Source organism: Budorcas taxicolor, chromosome 4, assembly GCF_023091745.1.
Source record: "Budorcas taxicolor isolate Tak-1 chromosome 4, Takin1.1, whole genome shotgun sequence".
In the NCBI taxonomy this organism is placed as follows: domain Eukaryota; kingdom Metazoa; phylum Chordata; class Mammalia; order Artiodactyla; family Bovidae; genus Budorcas; species Budorcas taxicolor.
The window spans coordinates 121,100,078-121,117,094 of record NC_068913.1 but is presented as its reverse complement, the minus strand read 5'-3'; the positions used below and the strand labels follow the sequence as shown (position 1 = coordinate 121,117,094).

The 17,017-nt window shown below is 49.5% G+C and overlaps 1 protein-coding gene across 1 annotated transcript in view; it reads left to right on the top strand.

Annotated features, from left to right (window-relative positions):
- ESYT2 (extended synaptotagmin 2) overlaps nt 1-17,017 on the top strand; it is an 82,920-nt gene that overhangs the window by 43,649 nt on the left and 22,254 nt on the right. Inside the window, exons 7-10 of the mRNA XM_052639261.1 lie at nt 7,952-8,007; nt 11,997-12,117; nt 14,850-15,026; nt 15,869-15,951. Coding sequence (XP_052495221.1) covers nt 7,952-8,007; nt 11,997-12,117; nt 14,850-15,026; nt 15,869-15,951 — 437 coding nt within the window. The remainder of the gene's footprint in view (nt 1-7,951; nt 8,008-11,996; nt 12,118-14,849; nt 15,027-15,868; nt 15,952-17,017) is intronic.

The following is a 17,017-nucleotide window of genomic DNA, read 5'->3' as shown; positions in this document are numbered from 1 at the left end:
AGCTAGATCCCGCATGCCGCATAGCCAAAAAATAAAAATAAAGTTATAATATTAATTTCCAAATGAAATTTTAGTACTCAGAAAAGCAGGATGTGGCTGTGAGAGGTTGAGAATCACTGGTACCCTTATATGGTGAATTACAGCCCCTAAGCACAATCTTCAGAGAAAAGGGGCTTTTTCGGTCACTTTCATCTGGAAAATATGAGAGCACAGTTCCCTGCCGTCTACCAAGTCCTTCCCCACCCCGATGAGAAATGAAGATTTTGGGATTTTGACTAGATGATTGAGACGTATGGGAATCTTTGAATTTGAAACTCTTGTACATCGTTTTGCTTGCTGATTTGTTTAGATTGCTACTTGCTTTATAAAAAACAAAACTGCAAGTTTCTGAAGTGCTGCCCTCGTGGAGCGCATGGACGGACGCGCTGCCCCATTTCAGGCTCAGTGATGGACGCAGGCCTCCCAGCCTCACTTCCCACTCTCGGTTCCTCCTGTTCTTTGATCAAACTGCCATCTCCCGCCACCGGTCTCCATAGGGGACGGTCCCAAGACTCCCACAACCAAGGTCCACAGATGCTCAGGTTCCTTAGGAAATGGCGTAGTGTTTGCTCATAACCTCTGCACAGCCTCTTGCATCCTTTAAATCATCTCCAGATCAGTAGTGACACCTAATACAGTGTAACTTCTATGTAAATAGTTGAAATGTAAATGATATGTAAATGGTTGCCTTAGTGCAGCAGATTCAAGTTTTGCTTTTTGGAACTTTCAGGAATATTTTTTCTTTCTGAATACTTTTGATCCTTGATTGGTTACATCTGAGGAGATGGAGCTGGAACCCTTGGACACTGAGGCCCAACTGTTTTTGATTTCTGTAAGCCTCAGTTTTCCCATCAGTAACGTGGAGAGTACAGTAATACCTCCAGTAAAAGATTAGATGTGACAACTAAATGTCCGTGGGTAAAAACACTCAGTATAGTACCTGGCATACAGAAGTCTTCAGGTATTTAACAAATAAAATATTTTCCTCTATGTAGGTTTAGTGTTCTGGTGGGGTCCTGACAGCAGAGGTCAAGGTTTGGTAAGCTTGGATGAAGGTTCTGGAAAGAGCCAGGGAGACCCACTGTCTGCCCTTGGACATGTCCCAGAAATTGGTGGCCACCCAGTCATGCTGACTTGACATTATTGGCGTTGCCTCTGTGGTATACTCTTGAGGGTGTTTCAGAATCCTTAGGTCACATTTAGGTTCATCTCAGGAGTGTGGATTAGACTAGACTGAATCGGGAGGCCTTTTCTAGAACTCCTCCAGGAGGTGGTCTGGGTTCCCCGGTAGCAAAGCACATGTCTTCTGAGTCTGTGATCCACGGATTGAGTTTCTTCATCTATAAAATGGAATTAATATCTTCCTTTAAGAGTGATTGTGAAAAGAAATTGAATCCATCTAGCTAGGACTCCAGCAATTGACGTCATTGTTTAGTCGCTCAGTTATGTCTGACTCTACGACCCCATGGACTGCAGCACGCCAGACCTCCCTGTCCATCACCAACTCCCAGAGCTTACTCAAACTCATGGCCATTGAGCCAGTGATGCCATCCAACCATCTCATCCTCTGCCAGCCCCTTCTCCTCCCGCCTTCAGTCCTTCCCAGCATCAGGGTCTTTTCAGATGAGTCAGCTCTTCGCATCAGGGGCTAAAGTATTGGCGCTTCAGCTTCAGCATCAGTCCTTCCAATGAATACTTAGGACTAATTTCCTTTAGGAGTGACTGGTTTGATCTTCTTGCAGTCCAAGGGACTCTCAAGAGTCTTCTCCAACCCCACAGTTCAAAAGTCTCGGCGCTCTGCCTTCTTTATGGTCCAACTCACATCCATTCATGACCACTGGAAAAACCATAGCTTTGACTGGATGGACCGTTGGCAGCAGAGTGACGTCTCTGCTTTTTAGTCCGCTGTCTACATTTGTCATAGCTTTTCTTCCAAGGAGCAAGCAGTTGATGTACATTAAGCAAAGGAGGAGGGGGAAGGGGGCCTTTAAAAGCAGAAGGAGCCTGTCCTGCTGTCTCATGGAGCCCATGCAGGGGCTGCAGCCGAGCATCAGGAACAGGGCGACTGGCGCGTGGCCACTGGGGCTGCCGTCCTCTCTCAGGCCTGTTCTGCCTGCTTCGTTCTCTCCCCCCGAGACTGTGGCCTCTGGTCCTTCAGGCCGCAGGCCAGAGTCCCAGCTGCCATGGCCCCAAGGAGGAGCGAGCCTCCTCGTCTCCCTCTGTCCTGGCCTGCCCCTCCCTTCCAGCTGCACCAGGCACAGGTCCTTGGCCCTGAGACCAGGAGTGGGCAGGACACAGCGTTTGAACGAGGGTCTTGGAGGCTGATCCTGCCACCCTCTGTGGGAAGCAGCAGTGAGGTGATGAGGCAGAAACTGGCAGGGGGGTCCTCGGAGCCCACTGCGCTGAGGAGGGCCCAGAATGGGGCCCCTGGGGAGTTTGGGGGTATTTATCCTGCCAGATGTTCTCTGAGTTTCCTGGAGGGGGGCTGATACCCTGCATTATTTTGGAGCTTCTTGCCGCACCACCCGGGTGCTGGAGCTCTCAGCGGCACCCCCCCAACCCCCACCCCCGTGTCCCGGGAGGGCCTGGCCTGCTCTCAGCACCCTGCAGCTGTGCGGTGCAGAGGGAGTTCTGCCCTGGCCTCTGGGCAGCCGGTCTGTCTCTCCTGTTTTTCTGTCTTGGCTCTCTCAGGGCTTGCTCCGGCTCGCCTGCCACCTCAGCTCTCTGTGCATTCAGGAGTGACACTCTTCCCAGCTTGCTGCGTCCCAAGTGGAAGCTGGAAGTCTCAGGGCTGTTAAAGCATAAGAAAAACATTCGTGACCTTGATCACCAGCCCAGACCAGCAAATTCAAAAGCTCTGGGGAAGGGCGGAGCCACCAGTCTGTCTGTAACAAACTTCCTGTGTAGGAGGCTGGCAGGCAGCCCTGAAATGAGCAGTGTCTCTGGGTTCGGATTCTGCTGGACCCACAGGCCCTCAGAGGGCGCTCAGGCTGAGGGTGCCCTGCTCCTGTACCTGCTCAGGCTGCTGAGGCTCCAGGTGCAGGGGGTCTCCTCCCCGCCCGGCCTGGCCCGGCCACGCCCCGGCCCGGCCACGCCCACCCTGCCTCGCCCCGCCCCTGCCCTGCCCGCACCCCACCCCACCCCACCCCACCCCCGCCCCATCCCTCACTGCTGCTTCTCAACCTTCAGAAAGAGGTAATTTCCTGTTCTTTGGAAACACTTCCCACTGGCTTTTCAGTGTCCCAAAGGGAGATCCATCCAGACTGCGGGCTGATAGGGAGGGCACTAATTTTAGTTGCTTTTCCTCTATCTGCCCCTAGGGCTGGGTGAACTTTTCTCTCTCACATACCTGGACACCTGTTCAGTAACACACCCTCAGTCTCGTCCTCAAACAGTCACTCACATTCCTCTCCCTCCATAGCCCTCCAGCTTGGATCTTGTGTCCTCTGGCCTCCCTTGTGCTCAGGGACAGGCCAGCTCCCCCTTCAGAGCCTTGAACAGGCGTGCCTGGAGCTTGCCTTCTTGCATTCATATGTCTTCAAACTCAACTGAGTCTGTCCTCCTGTGGATTCTTTCTCCGTCCCCCTAGTATTCTGCTTCTCTGAACTTGGGTAGCATTCGGGTACCTCCCATCATTCTGACCAGCGTCCTGCAAGTGGGCGCCCTGGTACCCCCGAGTGTACAATCTAGTTGTAGTCCCTCGACGCGATCGCCCTTTGGGAAGGCCATTGAGAGTCTCTTTGACCTTCTGATTCAGCAACATGCCCCAGGCTCCTGTTACCAGTTTTTGCCCCAGACCCAGAATCAGCCATTTCTTCAAAGTCCCCTGTTCCCTTTAGTGGAAGATACATCCAGAGATCACAGTCGCGGTCTAGGGCGTCCATGGGGCTTCCCTCTTCGTTCAGTCGGTAAAGAGTCTGTTTGCAAGACAGGAGACCTGGCTTTGATTCCTGGGTTGAAAGATGCCCTGGAGGAGGGCATGGCTACCCACTCCAGTATTCTTGCTTGGAGAATGCCATGGACAGAGGCGCCTGGCAGGCTACAGTCTATGGTGTCGCAAGAGTTGGACACGCCTTAGCAACTAAACCACCGGGGAGTCCTATGGAGGTTGGTTTCTCAGGACTTTATTAGAGTTGTTGCTTTGGAGTTTGGGTTCGTCCCCAGGAATCTTGACCCTTCAGTTACTCACAGCTGCTCACTCCCCAGCTCTGCCACTCGCGTGGCTGAGTAGTCGAGGCCATGCACTTTCACTAGCGGCTTCTACAGCGTAAAGCACAAGTGACTGCGTTATGTGCAGTATCCATCTTGACAGGAGCAGCAGTGCTTCAATCGGTACTTTTTACCTGTCCACATCTGTTTAATGGAATCTTAGCCAACTATATAGAAATTATTCTAAGATAAATACTCACTAGCTGCTGCTGCTGCTGCTGCTAAGTCGCTTTAGTCGTGTTCGACTCTGTGCGACCCCATAGATGGCAGCCCACCAGGCTCTGCCGTCCCTGGGATTCTCCAAGCAAGAATAGTTGAGTGGGTTGCCATTTCCTTCTCCAATGCATGAAAGTGAAAAATGAAAGTGAAGTCGCTCAGTCGTGTCCGACTCTTAGTGACCCCATGGACTGGAGCCAACCAGACTCCTCCGTCCATGGGATTTTCCAGGCAAGAGTACTGGAGTGGGGTGCGATTGCCTTCTCCGAAATACCCACTAGAAAAATGAGCAAAAGAAATACAAAAGTTGACTAAATGGATGGAACATATCCCAGTAATATCAGGAAAAAAGTGAAACTGAAAGTCGCTCAGTCGTGTCCAACTCTTTGCGACCCCATGGGACTGTCCAGTCCAGGGAATGCTCCAAGCCAGAATACTGGAGTGGGTAGCTGTTCCCTTCTCCAAATATCAAGAAAATGCTGTTTGAAATAGTGATAGAGTAACCATTCTTTAACTGCCAAATAGACTGATTTTTAACATCTGTGTTTGGTGTGGCTGTAAAGAAAGTACATTTCATACAGTTTTGATGGAAGTGTAAATTGGTACACTATTAGAGCAGTTAGGTAGTGACACGACTTAGCAACTGAACAACAAGGTAGTGTATGTCACCATAAAAAAATAAACATATATCTTTGACCAGAGCTTCCACTTTGTGACTGCTCGTCTCTGTGAGAACATGTGTGTGGAAAGATAGTCACGGAATCATTTTGTTGCTGTTCTTCAGTTGCTAAGTCATGTCTGACTCTGCATTCCCATGGACTGCAGCGCAGCAGGCTTCCCTGTCCTTCCCTATCTCCCTGAGCTTGCTCAAACTCATGTCCACTGAGCCAGTGATGCCATCCAGCCGTTTCATCCTGTCACTCCCTTCTCCTCTTGCCCTCAAACTTTTCCAGCATCAGGGTCCTTTTCAGTGAATCAGCTCTTCACATCAGGTGGCCAAAGTATCAGAGCTTCCAGTGAATATTCAGAGCTGATTTCCTTTTGGACTGGTTGGATCTCCTTGCAGTCCAAGGGACTCTCAAGAGTCTCCACACCACAGTTCAAAAGCAGCAATTCTTTGGCATTCAGCCTTCTTTATGGTCCAACTCTCATATCCATACATGACTACTGAAAAAACCAGAGCTTTGCATATACAGACCTTTGTCAGCAAAGTGATGTCTCTGCTTTTTAACACGCTGGCTAGTTTTGTCATAGCTATTCTTCCAAGGAGCAAGTGTCTTTTAATTTCATGGCTTCAGTCACCATCCGCATTGATTTTGGAGCCCAGGAAAATGAAATCTGACACTGTTTCCACTTTTTCCCCATCCATTTGCCATGAAGTGATGGGACCGGATGCCATGATCTTAGTTTTCTGATTGTTGAGTTTTAAGCCAACTTTTTCACTCTCCACTTTCATCTTCATCAAGAGGCTCCTTAGTTCCTCCTCACGTTCTGCCATTAAGGTGGTGTCATCTGCATATCTGAGATTGTTGATATCTCTCCTTGCAATCTTGATTCTAGCTTGTGATTCATCCAGTCTGGCATTTCCCGTGATGTACTCTGTACATAAGTTAGATAAGCAAGAATGACAATATACAGCTTTGACGTACTCCTATACAGGTTTCTCACGAGGCAGGTCAGGTGGTCTGGTATTCTCATCTAAGAATATTCCACAGTTTGTTGTGATCCACACAGCCAAAGGCTGTAGCATAGTCAATGAAGCAGAAGTAGATGTTTTTTTAGAATTCCCATGCTTTTTCCATGGTCCAGTGGATGTTGGCAGTTTGATCTCTGGTTCCTCTCCCTGTCTAAATCAAGCTTATACATCTGGAAGTTCTCGGTTCATGTACTGCTGAAGCCTGGCTAGAAGCATTTTGATCATAATCTTGCTAGCATGTGAAATGAATGCAATTGTAGAGTAATTTGAACATTCTTTGGCATTGCCTTTCTTTGGGATTGGAGTGAAAACTGACCTTTTCGAGTCCTGTGGCCACTACTGAGTTTTCCAAATTTGCTGGTATAATGAGTGTAGCACTTTAACAACATCATCTTTTAGGATTTGAAATAACTCAGCTGGAATTCCATCACCTTCACTAGCTTTTTTCATAGTAATGCTTCCTAAGGGCCCCTCAGGATGTCTGGCTCTAGGTGAGTGATCATACCATCGTGGTTATCCGAGTCATTAAGAGCTTTTTTGTATAGTTGTTCTGTGTATTCTCACCACCTCTTCTTAATCTCTTCTGCTTCTGTTAGATCCTTGCCATTTTTGTCCTTTGTTGTGCCTGTCTTTGCATGAAATGTTCCCTTGGTATCTCCAATTTTATAAAGAGATCTCTAGTCTTTTCCTTTCTATTGTTTTCCTCTATTTCTTTGCATTGTTCACTTAAGAAAACTTTCTTATCTCTCTTTGTTATTCCCTGGTGGCTCAGAGGTTAAAGCGTCTGCCTGCAATGCGGGAGACCTGGGTTCGATCCCTGAGTCGGGAAGTTCCCCTGGAGAAGGAAATGGCAACCCACTCCAGTATTCTTGCCTGGAGAATCACAAGGACGGAGGAGCCTGGTGAGCCCCGGTTCATGAGGTCACAAAGAGTCGGATACGACTGAGCGACTTCACTTTCACTTTCTTTCTTTGTTATTCTCTGGAGCTAGGCATTCAGTAGGGCATATCTTTCCCTTTCTCCTTTGCCTTTTGCTTCTCTTCTTTTCTCGGCTATTTGTAAGGCCTCCTCAGACAACCACTTTTCCTTCTTGCATTTCGTTTTCTTGGGAGTGGTTTTGGTTATCACCTTCTGTACAGTGTTATAAACCTCCGTCCATAGTAATTCAGGCACTGTCTCTAGCAGGTCTAGTCCCTTGAATCTATTTCTCACTTCCACTGTGTAACGATAAGGGATTTGATTTAGGTCATACCTGAATGGCCTAATGGTTTTCCCTACTTTCTTCAGTTTGAGCCTGAATTTTGCAATAAGGAGCTCATGATCTCTGAGCCACTGTCAGCTCCCGGTCTTATTTTTGCCGACTGTTTAGAGCTGCTCCATCTTTGGCTGCAAAGAATATGATCAGTCTGATTTGGGTGTTGACCATCTGGTTATGTAGATGTGTAGAGTCATCTCTTGTGTTGTGGGAAGAGGGTGTTTGCTATGACCATTACTTACAAAAAAGATAAACTGCAAATATTCTGAGTGCTCATCAATAGGAAGGTGGGTATATAAATAATAACGATTTTACTGGAGAAAATTATGACATCAAAAAACATAAGAACAGGCAAGCTATCAGTACCAATAAGGGACAACAGCTCTGATATTTTATAAAGTGAAAATCAAGGTATAGGGCAGCATTATGTACTGAGCAGCCCATTTCATTTATAAAGAAACAGACTTGTATAATTTGATAATGATAATTAGAAGTAGTTTGCATACTTACTATATTTGCCATTTTTTTAAAAACAGCTTTTAGAAATTAACTGGACAGGACTGACTAATCTTCTCGACATTCCTGGATTGAAGTAAGTACTCTGTCGTGCCCTGTGGCCAGCTTGCTGATGGCATGTGCGTTGTCGGCGTCGTGAGACAGCCCAGCGGCTGAGCGCCGTCTCCCGGGCCCCGTCTCTGCCTCTCAGGCAGGGCGCTCAGGCTCCGGAACCCGAGTTGCGCCTCAGGCTCTGGGTTGCAGCTGCACGCGAGCCCTGTTGGGGCTCAGTGGAGCCATTTCATTTGTCACGAGGTGTCTTTCCAGTTTTGGTGTTTTAATATCCCAGAAAAATAAAGAAAAGTTTAAAAAGTTTTCACGCTTACATGTTTCAAGACAAGCCCTTTCTGGCTGCGTTGAAGCTGTGCCGCCCCATCCCTTGCTGCCTTCTCTGCCTTGACGCGTTCCTCCAGGGCGGGGAGGAGTCCGCTCCGACACGCGGCTGCGGGATGCGCTGGGGGGCTTTGCTGTTCCGTGTGCTCTAGTGTCTGAACCTGAGGACTCCTTCCCCACCAGCGGCGAAGCCTTCGGGGCACGTCCCTCCGGTGAGGGCGGTGAGGTTTCCTAGTCAGGCTGCAGGCTGTCTGTCCTCCAAGACGGAAGGCGACAGCGGCAGACCTTCAGTCACCACCAAGCAGGAAGCTCGCTTCTTCCGATTTCACCGCTGCATTTTCAGGTTACGGTGCGCTGAGTGTTGGCTGCAGTTACGCGTGTTCCTGGTGGACACTTTGTTAATCTGTGAGGCTCTTCTCCCTGTTTCGCTTAGAAAATTGCATTATGAAAGCCTTGGTTCAGGCTGCTTTTTTTTCTGTTCCTTTGTATGTATTATCTCCTTGAAGTGGCCATTAGAAAGAATTTTATTCTGTTTCATTATCAGGAAAAAATGAAGGCTTTAATAAACTGAGGCATAGTTGTAATAATAAGACTTTTTTAGGTACTATGATTTTTTGGATATAGAAAAGTACCGTTATTTTTAAAAGATACTTGGAAAGGACAGCTTTAAAAGAATTTTGTAAAAGGGTTGATTAGGATTCTTACTTTCAAGAACAAACCCAGCTCACTTGGTCTTCATTAAGCGAGTAAAGGTTTTGACACACAGTTTGTTCTTCCATCTGCCAAGCGTGTGGAGAGCGCCTGCTCTGGGCGCTGTGTGGCCTGCGGCCCTGTCAGGTGGCCAGGGGGCCAGGCACTGGCGTCCATGGGATGGCTCCTGACCCACGTTCCCTGTGTGTGGCTCTGTTGCCAGGCAGGCTCTTGCTGTGAAGTAGCAGCTTCTAGATTCTATGCTGTGGCATGCTTAGCAACCTCAGTAGAAGATTCCAGCAAATGTCCCTCTGGTTCCAGCTGAAGTTCCAGAGTTGACCTCTGTTGGTCTACCTTTCCTTGGACAAATTTTCCTGGTTCTGATGATCAGGTCTGGGTCTCGTGCCCACCCTGAGAGGAGGCAGAGAATTCCTTGAAAAAGTTGCAGTGAAGGACAGGAAGTACCCCAAAGGAAGGGGTCCAGGAGTTGGAGGAAAGGGTGCCGGTCAGTGGCCAGAACAGCAAGTCCCTGCTGTTCCTTAGTGCAGAGAAGAATGTGCGTTCTGCTTGCCTGCCTTCAGTGCCATGACCCGTGCTTGCCAGGCGTCTCTGCAGTAGCGTTGTGGCAGAGAGAGCCAGTGGGCGCAGCCCGCAGCTCTGGAGTCAGTCCCAAACCAGCGGAAAGGGAGAAACGCACATACACGAGGACACACAGATACACACGTGCAGACGCAGCTTCGGCTCACTTCGTGGATTCATGTGAAGACAGACTCTGTGTGGCATACCTTCAAGCTGTTGTTTTATATATAGATTTCTATACACATATAAAACATTCTTATTTATTAGGTTTATATAGGATTGCATATATTGTTAAGAATATATATGCATATATATTAGAAATACAGGTGGAAACAGACACGCCATGCAAAAATGAGGCCATGGTATAAAAGAAATATAGTAAAATACTCCTTTGAAATTACGTATATTTATATATGACATTGGAGAAGGAAATGGCACCCCACTCCAGTGTTCTTGCCTGGAGAATCCCAGGGACGGGGAGCCTGGCGGGCTGCCGCCTCTGGGGTCGCGCAGAGTCGGACACGCCTGCAGCGACTGAGCAGCACATATGACATGATTCATATATGATTATGTACATTTCAGGCGGCAAAATATATGCATGTGTGCTTAACATAAAACTTGGGCCAGTATTTTGTGAAGATCTTATCAAGTAACAGCTGTGGCAGGCCTTTATCTTGTAAAAGTAAATATTTAATAACTTTGAACCTAACATAATGAAATCTTACCCCAAGCTTTACTAAATGAACGTCTGCCTGCTCCCTGCATTGACTGCAGAGCAGAAGCCAAGGTGTGAGGAGGTGGCAGGATGCCTGAGTCACTTCACCTCACCACGCGTATTCGCTCTCCCCACCACTGTTGAGTGAGGAGCCCTAACCTGAGTGTGAGAGGTGAAGGCTGTAGGTGATGGCCAGGGCCGGATCAGGAAGACTGGGAGGGCGGACGGCATGAGGAAGCTGTGCTGTGTGCTGAGCCCTGCCGCAGTCAGGACGGGGGGAACGGCAGCTCGGGGGGTGTGCAGCCCCACTCGGGAGCCGTCGGTGGAGGTGCCAGCTGGGCCTTCTGCTGGGGCACGGGCATCAGCGGGAGGTGAGGCGCAGCCCACCACCGGGGCAGCGAGCAGCTTCCTGAAGCACTTGCGTCAGCAGTGAGGTGCCTTCTGTCTCAGTAGATTTTTCGAAATAAACAAAACTCGTGCTTCTGCAGGGAGATTGCCTGAAGTAAGTGTGCTGGGTGCTAAAGCTTTGAGGGACCACTTCATTGTCAGCTTGGGGAGCACCGATCCAGTGTCCGCAGCTTACGCCCTCTGAGTTCCTCTGGAGTGTAGACACTGGTTAACTGGCCTCTTCACAAGAGCAGAGCTGTTTGGGGAACGTGGTTCCCACGTTGAGCTGAGAGGGCTGGCCCTGAGCCTCCACGCCTTTGTTGACATTTGGACCCCAGCCTGCAGCGAGGCTCGGCCATCTCTCAGGGCGTGATAGGACTGTCACTGTGTCCCAGGGAATGTTCTGGCTGTGGTCCCTTACATCTGCCTTGTCCGTAATGCTGACATCTGAGAAGTGCTGGCAAGAAGTAAGTTTCTCCTAAGACTCTGCAGCTCTGGCCAAAGGCTCTCTCGCACAGCCGTCTCTCAGGGCGCGGTAGGACTGTCACTGTGTCCCAGGGAATGCTCCGGCTGTAGTCCCTTACATCTGCCATGTCCGCAATGCTGACATCTGAGGAGCACTGGCGAGAAGTCAGTTTCTCCCAGGACTGCAGTTCTGGCCAAAGGTTCTCTCGCACAGCCATGCAGCTCAGGTTCTGTGCCTCAGGAGTGGCGTTGCAGAGACCCTTGACTCTCCATTTACACACATGTACAAAGAAGAGACAAAAAAGATGTTGGAAGGACATTCGTTTCTTTAGCCCCCACAGCTCTATTCCTGCTACTGAATGTGCAGTGGCGTATACTGTCTCAGATTGATTACGGAATTCAGTGCCCAATAAAGTGCAAAGAAGAATGAACTGTCAACTCTTCTACTTCATTAGGAGCTCTGCATATATAACAAGAAAGATGAGTTTGATGTAATAAATGCGAAACGAGTAAATGCTTGTTTTCACATTCTCTGCACTTTTATGTATGTTTGAAAGTTTATGTTAAAATAAGAAATTTAATTAAATGTATATTCAGTGTTAAATCAATGATAAAGTTACGTGGAAATGTATGAGTGTGATTTAGGACGTTGAGAAATGTAGCCAGAATCTTACCTCATGTTCTTAGAATAAATCCCACGTAATTGTCACCACAGCAGCATAAATACTGTGTTAGGAGAACTCGCTCTGACGTGTTGGTGGGATATTGGATCATGTTTATGCCGAGTTCACTGTTACGGGTGGTAACTATCATGAAGTGTCTGATCGCTGTGTTTTTTTTTACCTCCCACCTAACAGTGGTTTATCAGATACTATCATTTTGGATATAATATCAAACTATCTGGTGCTTCCCAATCGAATCACAGTTCCTCTTGTCAGCGAAGTTCAGATAGCTCAGCTGCGATTTCCTGTACCAAAGGTAAGCATGTGCTCATTGACACTTAAAAGGGACTGAGGAACTTTTCACGTACATGGGTGCTGAGTGTTGTATTTCTCCTAACAATGACTTTGCCATGTGGATCTTGATGCTGTAAAAGTGGTCTGTCCTGCCCATCCTTAGGAGGTGACTCGGTGGACGTGAGTCTGAGTGAACTCCGGGAGTTGGTGATGGACAGGGAGGCCTGGCGTGCTGCGATTCATGGGGTTGCAAAGAGTTGGACACCACTGAGTGACTGGACTGGACTGAACTGAACTGAACTGAACTGAAGGGCCACTTGGCCTAAAGCTTTCGGAGACTTAAGGGCAGTTCTTAAACCTCAGAGGTACTCACAGAAATTTAATTCTGCAGATGTCACTGCACGCTGTAAAGGACAGCTGTGACAACTTATTTACTGCCTCAGAAAGCACTTTCTGCTTGTGTGTAAGATGTACATTTTAGCCTGAGCTGGGAACCTTGTGTTAGGCTCCTGCCAGGCGTGAGGAGCAGTCGTCTGGAGTGCTTCAGGGTTGGATGCGGCAGGCGTGCCGTGGGTGTTAAGCCCCCGGACGGAGTGAGCGGGCAGGGCTGGGCTGAGTCACGGCCTGGGGCTTGGCGGCAGCTTCAGTCTGGGAGTGCATTCCTCAGAGTGTCTTCATCTGTAGGTTGGGGTGGCACCTCACACACAGAGGTGACCACACATCTTGGAGGCACCTTCATTTCAGTAAAGTAAACGACCTCAGCCCAAGACCACGAGGGCCTGCCAGCCACGGGTGTGGAATCCTGCCCGAGGTCCAGAGCACGTTCTCGGAGGGCTGCTCCTACTGGTTTGCGCCCCGCCCGTGTGGTCTCACCAACCGTGGGCTCCAGAGGTGGAGTGGGCAGCCTGTCACGTGGTGTCTGGTCTCAGTTCACAGTTTGTTTCATGAAGTAGAAGTAGCCAGCCTTTCCCCCTGCCTGTTACCCTTCTACTAAGCTCGATCTTAGTAACAGTGCACAGACCAACATTCATGAGCAGTCCTGCTCTTTTCAAAGTAACAGCATCCCAGTGCTCATATCCCCGTTAGTCTATTGCTGGCATTCAGCAGGTGTGATGGGACACGGGTGAAGTGGGGATGTCTTTCTCCCTTCACTTAGCGTCCTCGGCTCGGAGAACGCAGGCCTGCCTCTGCACACAGGGATCCTCGTGCTCCTGGGCTGCGGGCTCTGTGCTCGGTGAGCACTGGGGACCGTCTGAGCCTGCCCGGACCCACCCTTCATGCTGCTTAAACATGTGACCACAGTGTCTAAGCACTCAGTTCAGTTCAGTTGCTCACTCGTGTCCGACTCTTTGCGACCCCATGAATCGCAGCACGCCAGGCCTCCCTGTCCATCACCAACTCCCGGAGTTCACTCAGACTCAGGTCCATCGAGTCAGTGATGCCATCCAGCCATCTCATCCTCTGTCATCCCCTTCTCCTCCTCCCCCCAATCCCTCCCAGCATCAGGGTCTTTTCCAATGAGTCAACTCTTCGCATGAGGTGGCCACAGTACTGGAGTTTCAGCTTCAGCATCAGTCCTTCCAATGAACACCCAGGACTGATCTCCTTTAGGATGGACTGGTTGGGTCTCCTTGCAGTCCAAGGGACTCTCAAGAGTCTTCTCCAACACCACGGCTCAAATACATCAATTCTTCGGTGCTCAGCTTTCTTCACAGTCCAACTCTCACATCCATACATGACCACTGCAAAAACCATAGCCTTGACTAGACGGACCTTAGTTGGCAAAGTAATGTCTCTGCTTTTGAATATGCTATCTAGGTTGGTCACAACTTTCCTTCCAAGGAGTAAGGGTCTTTTAATTTCATGGCTGCAATCACCATCTGCACTGATTTTGGAGCTCAAAAATATAAAGTCTGACACTGTTTCCACTGTTTCCCCATCTATTTCCCATGAAGTGATGGGACCAGATGCCATGATCTTCGTTTTCTGAATGTTGAGCTTTAAGCCAACTTTTTCACTCTCCTCTTTCACTTTCATCAAGAGGGTTTTTAGTTCCTCTTTACTTTCTGCCATAAGGGTGGTGTCATCTGCATATATTTATCTGTAAAAATATGTGTCATCCTCTGCTGATTGGTTCATGAACAGTACCTGGTAACTTGAAGTATTTATGGTATAGAATGCTACCCCCTCAAAAGATAACTTTACCACTTGTGTTTACCTTGAAAGAAATATGGGTGGATGTTTTTTATCAATTAAGGAACATCTTAGGGAAAGAGAACTATGTTGTCTGTGAATGTATGTATCTCAGAGTTTCAGTTTCCTATGCATAAAATAGGTTTAATGACAGTATTTCATAGGATTATTCTAAAAATTCAGCTCAGTGATCGGTGCGTATGAAGGACTTAGGAAGAGTCACCTACATCCCTGGGTGCTGGTCTCCACTGCAGTTACCGCCCGTGGAATTCCTTCCAGGACACCGCACTGTTCCGGGCCCACGAGGCCCTGTGTCGTCTGCCTGGCTCCTGCCGCCGGCCCTGCCCAGCTGGGGCCCCTCCCTCCCAGGAGGGTCAGCAGTTCACTCAGGCTCCTCCGTCCCTGGCCTCTGGTCAGACCCTTGGGCCCCGTGGTCTTGCCCCTGAGGCACTCGTGCTTGCCTTCTTTGCGCAGGGGAGAGGCTCTGTCATGTCCCCGAGCCAGCCTTTGCTCCAGGCCTGCGGGTGAAGCGGTGAATAGTCTGTTCGCTCTTCTTTCCAGGGTGTCCTGAGGATACATTTTATTGAAGCTCAGGATCTTCAGGGAAAAGACACTTACCTTAAGGGACTTGTCAAGGGGAAGTCAGACCCCTATGGAGTGATTCGAGTTGGCAACCAGATCTTCCAAAGCAAGGTCATCAAGGAGAACCTCAGTCCGAAGTGGAACGAGGTCTATGAGGTGAGGGAGTAGGGAGTGCTTAGTGTGAGGTGAGGGGTGGGTGCTGAGAGTCCTTCCCCGGGGTCCGCTCCCGCCCGTCCCCGGGGTCCGCTCCGGCCCCCGCTGTGTGCTGGTGGCGTGCTTGTTCAGTGCGCAGTTCTCTTTGCTTTGATTTTCCATCTTTAAACATACTTCACCTTGTATCCCTACCTCACACACAATTTTAAACCTTAATCACGTTAAGCTATCTCAGTAAACAACAGGCCATTAACACACAAGCGTGCTCCACGATGAGGTTAGTTGTGTGCTGTTGTGTAAGTTTTCATGTAGCGCATCTGGACATCTCTCCATGTCCCAGGTACAGCCACTCACGTGAGAAGACGCCCTCATATCTCCACACGAGGGATCTGGCCTTTGGGCTCAGCACTGTAACCAGTGCCTTTTGGGTGTCGTGGGGCCGTATTTAGTGCACTTGGCCAAGATGCCTCCAGAGAATCCCTCTCAGAGGGAACTGCTGTATCACAGGGCATGCGGCTTGGAAAGAACTGGAAGGGGGTACAGTTTCTACCCCACCAGCCTCTGGTCCCCCTGCCAGTCTGTTGCCGGACCTCCCAGCTTCTGAGTGGTGGTGAGGGCCCAGCGCTGACCAGGGCTGCTGAAGGAGGGGACAGACGTCCGCAGCTGCAGCCCCGGAGACTGGGAGCAAGCGCGGCGCCGTGTGCAAGGGGAGTTCCCCGGGGCTCCTGCCATCAGCCGTGTCTCGGGTCCGACTGTGGGGCCTGGGTGCGGAGCAGCTGCTGGCACCGACGTCAGCTGCGGTTACGCTTGTAAGGGTGAGACAGCCGTGCACCGGTGCCTTCCAGGCTCTGGTCTATGAACATCCCGGACAGGAACTGGAGATCGAGCTCTTTGACGAAGACCCAGACAAGGACGACTTTCTCGGGAGGTAAGTCCTCGGTGACCAGGGGTGTGGACTCTTCCTCTTTGATAGTCACTCTTAAACTTGTAACATCAGAGCAGGTTTATTACATGTTACATGTGTGTTAAAATGGCTTTTTGATGCCAGGTTTGTTTCACCTTAGACCTCTTAAAACATGTTTTGTTCCTAAAACAAGTTTTACATGTAAGTAAGAAAAGGAAAGCTAAGTTAAACAAAACTTGAAATTCACTTTCTTGGGTGTGCTGCCCCATTTAAGTGCTCAGCCACCAACTGTGGCCCCGTACGCAGCCCAGCTCCCCAGCCTTGCACCCAGCAGGCCGCTGGGCTCCGGGCTCTAGAAACAGGTTTGTGAACTTCTGATTTGTTATTGGCCTATGGGGGTGGGGATAGATGGTAATTTACATTGCGCCTGTATATTGGAAAAATAAATACTGAGTTGTTTACTTAAACTGAACATGTACAGCTGAAAAAATATGAACTATCAAAAAATACACTTTAGCCTGATCTGTAACTATATAGATTATATAGTTATATATGCTGTATAACTGAATTTCTTGTGGCAAAAAAGATAGAAGGGTAAATGACACTGAACAGGTCTGGTTTCATCCAGGGTGGCCTGCGTGTTAGGCTGTGACCTCAGAATTCATTTGCAAGACCCTTTATCGAAGAACAACGAAAAGGGTGTAAGCAAGGCAACGGGCAGATGAGACTTGGAGAAAGCCTCTGTTAGATTCCGGCGTCAGCGGCTGAGACCGGGGCTGGCTGGGCCCCGGGCGTCTGTAATGGAGCAGGGGACGCGGGGCCGTGCAGGGCAGTGCGCAGGGACAGAGGAGGGGCTGCGGAAGACAGGCGTGCGATTGTCCCGCCCTGCTCGTCTCTGGCTCCGGGCTGCCTCACGCTTCCCAGCAGAGCAGGACTATTGAGGGAAGTGAGACGGGCTGTTGGGGTCGTTCCAGGCACGAGGCAGAGGCCTTCGTGGCCCTGGAGGTGCCGGTCAGAGCTGAGGAAGCAGGGCTAGAAAGGCGGTCAGCGCCTGATTCAGCGCACCGCGACGGAGCCCGATCCGGAGCAG